Below are 8,573 nucleotides of genomic sequence, written 5' to 3' on the forward strand. Positions count from 1 at the left end.
TGTGCCTATTGATATATTAATCATTACAATGATAACATGAGATAGTAGATTTATTAAACAAGACATGACAGCTCATACTACAGTATCTAGGGTGACTATTCTACTACTGTGCACTCCAGTAAAACTAAAATCAATTGAGTTTGACAAAAACCACAACAACTTAGCTTAAGATCTACTTACTAGCTTTTTCCAGAGCTTTCAACAGCATTTCAGAGTCTTACAGAGCAGTCATTTTCTTCCTCAGTCCTCCTCTGCTGCAGACCATGTTGAAAAGCTTCTCCTTCTTTCTCCTTCCTTTCAGCATGATTCCATTTAATGGTGTCTCTACTCGACTACAGTTCAGTGGCAAATATTGCACTTTTTACTGCACTTCAGTTATTGAACAACTTCAGTTATGATTTGCTTTTTCAGATTTTGCATATAAAACATGATCAGTTCATAAAATCTAAATATAAAACATATTGCAGTATTACAGAATAAACTCAAAATTGCAGAAAAAAACTAGCCCCACAAACACTAACAATAAATTACTCCTTGCACATTAATGCATCAGTAATAGTAATGATAATAATTGAATAACATTATTATAAGTTGTAACACTGCCATTTTACATATTTAACATACATTTTATTGCTAAAATCCTGAAAGCAGGGGTTTTGCTTGTAATGTAATTACGGTGGTGTTGTATGCCTATGCTAGTTTTATTAAAAGGTAAAGTATCTGTACATGAAATTGCGCTGCCTCAGTACATCATTACTACTAACAGTTTGCGGTTCAACCAGTAGGGGGAAGCAGAGATCCACTGATGGTGCTGAAGAGCCGTTTAATAGCAGAGAGAAGAACAACAGGAAACGTCAGCAAACAACAGTACATGTCAGAAATGGTAAGAACGATAAACTGATTGAATTTATACAAGAGGAATATTGACATCTATTTTAAGCAACCGCTAACTCAGAAAATGAAAAAAAGAGGAACGAAAAAAAAAAAGACTTTCAGACTCTTTAACCCGATATTGAAGTTTCGTTGGTTAACAAATAGTTACGGTTGCTAATCCCCGGGTTATGTGAGCATGCTAGAGACATTGATGTTGGTTATAACTAGATACTTGACATCATATCGTTTATAACCAGCTTTTATGTAGCTGTTTTAGATTATGGCCATATGAGTACTGTCTTACAAATGTATAAAACCCATGAATACATACATTCATGAACAGTTTTCAATCAAATGTTCCTCCGCTAGTCGGTAGTAACTGATAGGTTTCTCTGAAACTGTTTGAAAGTTTACGTATATTTTGCAAGAGAGCACTGCTAGTTCATGAACTAACTAATACTATGCGACGTGCCTTATCTCTAAATACGCCAATTAATTTAAGTGCAAGATATTTGAATGGAGTTTTGGATGGCTCCCCATGTTAAGCAGATCTTGACGTGAGCTGTCACTGCAGGTTTCTCAGTAAAACCTCTCAGTCTTAGTGGATGGTAAAAAGCATTGACCTGGGTATTTATATGGACAAAACAGAGCAAAGCCTGAGTTTCTGCCGTGGCTTGATAGGATGTTAAACAGTTATTCAAAATGGGCTAAGTTGAATTAAAAAATTAGTCCCACAGCTACATTAATACAGTAAGTAATGCAATGATTCAGCAGAAAAAAAGAGCAAATGGGGTTTTCTTGCCTTGTTTGGGAGAGTGATGTTCCTGAGGTCATCTGGTGTTTTAGGTCTCTCAGCATCATACACCCTCACTCAGGTGAGGCCCAGACAGGCCCAGACAGTGTTGATCAGATCCTGCCAGCACCACTGGCCCATGGACTTCTCCTCATGATCCAAAGCCATGTGGAGGCCCTCTCTGTGGCCTCCATGGTGGCTGCAGAGAGGACTTTTTCTTTTTACAGCCATAATGATGCTAAGTAGAGTGTAGACCTTGCATGGTGAGTGGCCAGCAAAGCTCATACACCCCACTTCAATGGGCTCACAGTTTGCCCTTCAGCCCTTCCTCAGGTACTGCTCCACCAGCTCCTGGTACTTGGACCACTTCTGCTCATTTGCTGTGGTTCTGGAGGAGGTTCCTAAAATCTGAGAAAGGTTTATGATGAGTTAGGCTTAAGACTTCAAATATTTCACAGAAGTAGTATGTTGGAGGTATAGAGGGAAGGTCAAATAGTTGCATTATGGGAAATGTAGGACCCAGCATTTTAAGCTTGTGACTGTATTCTTTGTTTTCAGGCTACAGGAGTGGACCAAGTGGTTGGCATGAGTCTTGTTGTCTTCAGCCTCCTGCTGTTTACATACTACTCAGTCTGGGTCATCGTCCTGGTAGGTTCTGTCTGTATCACTAACATCCCAATTAGTGAGCCTCATGATACCAAAAGTCAATCAAAATAAACTAAAACATATTGTCAGTGACATGGCTTTTCAAGTTACAGAGAGGTTTTTTTTTTTAGCATTAGTGTTAGAACTTCTATAGTATCCCACTTTGACTGCTGCTTCAGTCTCTGCAGGTCTCTGTCCAGTATCACCCACAGAGTAACAAGACCTACTGCTGGCTCTGATATTCTGCAGATTAATATCTCTGTTACGGTCATATCCTGTTGACCACTTCTCATATCAGTCATGCATCACTTTGCTTTAGAAATATGTTTTTTATTGTCTAACATTGAATCAATCTCTCATTATCTCTGCTATAGTAGTACTACTATAGTATAGCACTGCTCCAATGACACGCTGTTAGCAGCCGTAGCCTACAAATAATATTTTTTTAAATTGTTGTGGGTCTTCTAATATCACTACTGACACTGTTTAATTTGTTAGCTTATTTCTAACAGCAGGACTTGAAGCTTTGCAGTGTGAGTTCTTCGTTTTACTCTCTTGTAACATTTTTGTGAATGAAACTTGCCCACAAACATAACAGCATAACAGGCAGCCCTGTACAGCACTTTTATGGGCATCAATTATACTAATGATCTAATGTCATGCCTGTACATTTCACCATGAACGGGCTGAAAAAGACAATTTACAACAGGTTTGTTCAGTTAAGACAATTCCAGTATTTCAGTACTTCAGTAATATATTATGTATTCTTGTGAATTTCATTTTTATATTAAAAGGAATGTGAAAATCACTTAAGTAAACTAATTTTTACCTCTGCAGTGATTTCTCATTTTTTAAATGTATAATGTTAGCAGGTATTCAGACTTTTAAAACCACATTAAGAATACTAATAAACTTATGATGTGCTATTTTGTCCTTTTCCAGCCTTTTGTTGACAGTGATCATGTACTACACAAGTATTTTCTCCCTCGGGAGTACTCAGTCATTCTGCCTGGCATTGCAGCAGTAATACTGCTCCTCTGTATAGGTGAGTAAACTATCTGTGCCTTAAAACACAGCACACTCTCAAGCAGTCTCACTGAAGTGTGGACTCCACAGACAACCCCTCTAAATGCATTGCCTATAGAATTAAGTGATGTGTGAGAATGTGTGTCATTTCTTCTCCTCTCCACAGGGGCCTTCACAGCAGTTGTAATGTGGAAAAATCACAAGCCAAAGAAAGTGGACTAATCTCAGGATGTTATAGGGACTGTTGTAGATTTGAATACGTGAAATAAGCCTAGATGCTAAACCTTCTCTGGTGGCCCCACAAGCAAAAATCCCACCTCCATTCTCTAATAATGGCTCCTGAACAACAACGTTCATGCTTACAACGTATCACTTGTGAAAAATAAAGTTTCCTGATATTTATAATTTGGTTCTATGTTCAGTTCAGATAAGAGCTAATAAGTGGAAAATTAGCTTTTGTATTTTAAAACCATTTCAAACCTTTGACGTTGGCGCCCCCAGGTGGCAGTACAAATAAAGACAGTGGGTGTCCGATAACATAGAGCACACAGAGTGGACCAGTTTCATTGGGATTGCCTCATTCTTCTACATACCAAAACGTGTCATAGGAATAACTTGAAAGGTAACACAAAACATTGACACACAACAGCTTGTAAAATTGTCAGCAAATCACTTCTACAATGACTGTTTACATAAGTTCACCCCCTTTAGCAGTAGGCAGTGTTAACAGGAACCATTTAGCTGACGGGTTTATGGTACTGTGTGTTCAAATCAATATCATGTTTGATAGACCAACATATTTAAACACCCCTCCACTCTGAAGGATTTCAAAGGGATCCAGTATCTCAGACCAGCTACTGTAAAGGGGGAATCTAAAACTACTCTGATTACAAAGTTGCAAATCTTTGTAAACGTGAAACAGGGAATACTTCTATGAAAGCAGAATGTAAATCCCTATTTAATGTAGCTGGTTGCATCAGTCTCATACTTACACACTCTCATCTCAGAATGATTTTCTCTGACTGTTTTTTGACTGATTATTCAGATGTTGTTTTCTGCTCATTTTGACTAATCAGTAATTTTTTTCCTCTGAGGAAGTAGAACATGTTACATTCACAACACACTACATTCTAAAAGAGTATCTGATGTTGTGAATACTTAGATGTCTTATCCTCAAATATAATACAACCACCTATTTGAAACATGGTTTCCAGGAAAGAAAAAAAAGTCTCATGTTTGGGTCTGAACAGTTATTGGCAGTAATATGGCAGAATATGTGTCACTGTTTGAAAAATGTCAGAATTCCAACTTATGTGAAAGCAGCACAGTTCTGAAACTCTATAAATACTGTGACATACTGTACAGGTGTCTGTTTTGTAGTGTGTGAAAGTGTGGATCATGTATTGTAAATTGTTTTGGATACAAAGCAACATTTTGTCTGCAGTCAGTGGCACACACCTACAGTAAGGCCGGGGATGGGACTTCTGGTCCTTTTTCTCTGTTCAATAAAATGTTTATTGGATACAGATGTTTTATTTCTCTTTACAGCCCTTGTGTAAAGTAGATGCAGTCAATCTAACAGCAATAGTCATGGTCATGGTGACACTAGCTACTGATACATATGTTAATACTGTAATTAACTACAAGCTGTTGACTGGTTTAACCAGTGATAATAGTGGCTTGTCCAAGTACTGTGTGTTTTCCATTGTAGCCCAGCCCACCACCACCCCACCCAAACACCTGCTGAGAGACAGCATGCACAACTTAAGGATTAGGTTTCATTTTCAAATAGTATGTTTCACATCTACAAGAGAGGACAATTGATGGATGATGATGAGGATGATCTCTGATGAGTTTATCAAATACATTTTTTCAATTTTTAAACTTTCACAACTCACACTGAACACTTCTGTATCAATATGACACAGTTTATCATAGAATTTTAATCAATGTTGCATTTTAAAATAAAAGAGACATCATCAGTGATGATTTTAAACAGTCTGCAGTATGGAAGCTCTGAGAGGCAAGTGAAAAAAAAATACTGGTGTCTGATTTTTGTAAGTGTTTGTTGTATTACTTTCTTCACATTGGTGGAACTTCGTTTTTATATTACAGTGAGCAAAAAGATCAAAGTGTACAACATGACTAGTCAGTGCTCTGTGTGGATCAGGGTGGGTTCAGGGTTAATGTTGAAGGACTAATGAGGAACAGCTTATTAACTCATTCATTCATTCACTCATTCATGACTTACCAGTTCTCAGGTTGTTCCTGTATCATTCCTCCCTTCTTTGTTGTAAACTGTGACCATGAGAGGTTTTTTTCTTTTCTAATGAGCAGCAGTATTTTTGCTGCCACTGCCAGGAGACTGGATGAGGAGCAATATCTGCAGCTTAGATATGGATCATTTCCAGCAGTCATCAGATGACACCATGAGTCAGCGTATGCACTGTGACTGGACTGCTACCATCTTTATTAACAGGCATTTATTGTTCTTCGTGTTGTGTATTCATGTAGTTGATCAATGTGCTACAATATGTTACAGTATTGATTTTAGTATTTGTGATAATGACACTCAGGTGTTAGCTCAATGGGAACTCTTAGCTCAAACCAAAGTTTACCGTCTACCACAACAGCCCTGTGATAAATCCTTCATGGTGGTTGTACTGCTCACTTTGTCTTGGAACTGTGTAAGTGTTTGGAGGGTGTCTGTGGAGCTGTTAAACTGTGATGCCTTATTAAAAAGAGAGGTGTGTTGGCTTGAGTGGATAAAAATATAGGAACACCTCAACATTGCGCAATGCAGTTCAACAATGCCACAAACCACAGCCTCAGTAAAATGAACCACTCTTCAACACAGTTTCAACAAAAACTGAAAAACCTTCATGAAGGAGGATTTATTGCCAAGCTGTTGCCAAGCTGCTAATAAAGTGACTGTGATGATTTCTGTTGTGTGCTGCAGTTAAATCTGTCAGAGAGAATGTATGGGTGTGACTGCGGGGTGAGTGAGGCTCAGTGCCATCATCACTGCCAGTCTGCAGGCTAACATGTGACACAGAGAGAGAGAGAGGGAGAGACAGAGAGAGAGAGAGCCCGGCAGCTGCACGCAGACCTGCTCAGCTCTTCGTCCGTGAGTCAGACCAAGGCAAGTAAAACGCTTTACTCTGATGACAGTCATGATATACAACAGATGAGTACTCGTTGATTGAATAATGTTTTTTCCCATAATGGTGTTGGGATATGTTCCCTTCATTTCAGCTATTGATAACAGAGATCAGTAATTGAAGTGCAGAGCAAAACATCCTTATATAAATCCTCTTTCTGTGGCTCAGAATTTTCCTAACTTCCTGATACTCAGGCAGCAGAATAGCATAAAAGCAGAAATACTGACTAAGCATTTTGCTAATCCTCATCAGGAAAAGAGGCAGTTCTCCAGGCTCCGTTTTTAGATAAAACTAACGTTTCTGAATCAAACATGACTGTCTTGTCTTTTGATTGTCTTTTGATTAATACATCTAATCCTGATTCCTGCTACACTGTGAAATAGCTCCTCAATAACATACATTTAGAGATGGTTATGATGGATATTTTGAATAAAGATGTATAAACTGTAGCTGTGGGCAGAATGAGGTAACCTCTGACCCAGGACTTGAAAAGACAGCCTCTGTGCCTGTTGTCAACAAGCTGCATACTCAGCATCACTGGTTTAACATGTATGGGACATGAATGGAATGGCTGGTGTTGACAGTACAGCATGTTATTGGACTTAATGTTACACAATTAGGCTGGAAAAGATATGGAAATGTAACATTTTATCTCGGATTTCTGTTTCTGGCTGTTATTCTAAGTGTCTGACAACATTATGGATAAGATTCCTACAGAGATATAGCTTTTTATGAAAGAGTAAGATCCTTTTTGTTTAACCAGAAACAGCTGTGTCATGGCTCTGTTCAAAGCCACCACTGACAAAACCAGTACCTGATAGAACACAGGACTTGGCCGTCTATCATTGCCTCCATGTGCAAGGCAGGCCATGACATTCAGGATAGGATAGGATTCAATGATGATGAGGTTAATGATGAGTTTTTAATATAACTACTAACTATCTGTAGGACTAGTGGAGCTACATAAATTGGGATAAAAGCTGCCTATCAAGTTTAGCCCAAGCCTGCACCATATACATATTGGAACCAATATCAGATTTATCTGCAGATATTAGCTCACTGGAAGTAGGAAGAAACTGCAGTCCTGAAATACCAGCCCTGGTTTGAGCTAATTTAGAAACAGTCAAGTCAAGCCAGTTTTTATTTTTTATTTGTATGGTGCATAATCATAACAGAAGTTATCTCAGGGCACTTTCTCTATGCCACTGCCGGGGAAAGAGCAGATTTGGATGGTAAAGAATGTTTTGTGTCTCGACTTCTCTTATATTTTCTCTTAACAGAAAATTGTGAGAAAACGTAAGATAAATTTAAGAGAACGCTGCTGCATGAGGCTCAGTGTGTATGTGGACAGGCAACTTAACACCTTTGCTTCAGGATTCTGAAGAGCATGAGGGACTTGACCCACTCTGTTCACAATGTGTGGCTGGAGAAATATCACATTGTGAAGGGGGCTGTATTACAGTAAGACAACAAATGCACTGTTTTTCATCAAAACTCTTGATGATAGTCATACGCACAGTCTGGTCTATGACATAACAGTGTAGCCTGCACAGCCAGGAGTGTTAGCTGGCACCATGTTAACAGATTATCTGGTGGTGAGGCTGCTCAGCTACCCATGTCAGCTTTGTGATACTATCTTGTAGGATGTGGTCAGAGTCTCCTGTACTTTGTAACCCTGTCTTTAGCCCTTCAGGGAGTATGTTCTCTCAAAGTGTGAGAAACCTCCTGCCCAGTCAGGATTGTCAGTAGAGGCATAGCGGTGGTAGGTATACAGCATAACCACCTCTAAACAAGGAGATTTACCATACACACACCTAGAAATATCTACAGATCCCCATCAGTGCCCATCATGCAGACAACAGACAACAACACCACGGTCTTTCATCTACAGTAATCTGTGGCAGAAGTTAAGTCATCTTATCTAAATGTTTCTTTGATAACACATGGCAGTATCCACAACAGATGGTTCTCACTGAGAATTTTCTCCAACATCACACATTTCTCTTTAAATCATGCTTTTATTTGTTCAAGAAATAACTATTAGAATGTTTCACCCTCTGCCTGTTTGAACTGCT

The 8,573-nt window shown here is 38.8% G+C and overlaps 1 protein-coding gene across 1 annotated transcript; it reads left to right on the top strand.

Moving 5' to 3' along the window:
- The first annotated feature begins 756 nt into the window (after positions 1 to 756).
- On the top strand, positions 757 to 4,859 carry dpm2 (dolichyl-phosphate mannosyltransferase subunit 2, regulatory). The gene is made up of 4 exons (XM_018699171.2): positions 757 to 883; positions 2,225 to 2,314; positions 3,254 to 3,356; positions 3,504 to 4,859. The coding sequence occupies exons 1-4, from the start codon at positions 806 to 808 to the stop codon at positions 3,557 to 3,559; spliced, it is 327 nt and encodes a 108-aa protein (XP_018554687.1). The 5' UTR covers positions 757 to 805; the 3' UTR covers positions 3,560 to 4,859.
- Positions 4,860 to 8,573: the final 3,714 nt, after the last annotated feature.

The sequence above is a fragment of the Lates calcarifer genome, linkage group LG9, assembly GCF_001640805.2.
Source record: "Lates calcarifer isolate ASB-BC8 linkage group LG9, TLL_Latcal_v3, whole genome shotgun sequence".
In the NCBI taxonomy this organism is placed as follows: Eukaryota; Metazoa; Chordata; class Actinopteri; family Centropomidae; genus Lates; species Lates calcarifer.

Excerpts from the sequence above, each read along its gene's own strand:
- dpm2 (XM_018699171.2), top strand. The coding sequence starts at position 806 with ATGGTGCTGAAGAGCCGTTTAATAGCAGAGAGAAGAACAACAGGAAAC. Across the intron at positions 884-2,224 it reads AACAGTACATGTCAGAAATG|GCTACAGGAGTGGACCAAGT; the intron begins GTAAGAACGATA and ends CTTTGTTTTCAG. Across the intron at positions 2,315-3,253 it reads CAGTCTGGGTCATCGTCCTG|CCTTTTGTTGACAGTGATCA; the intron begins GTAGGTTCTGTC and ends GTCCTTTTCCAG.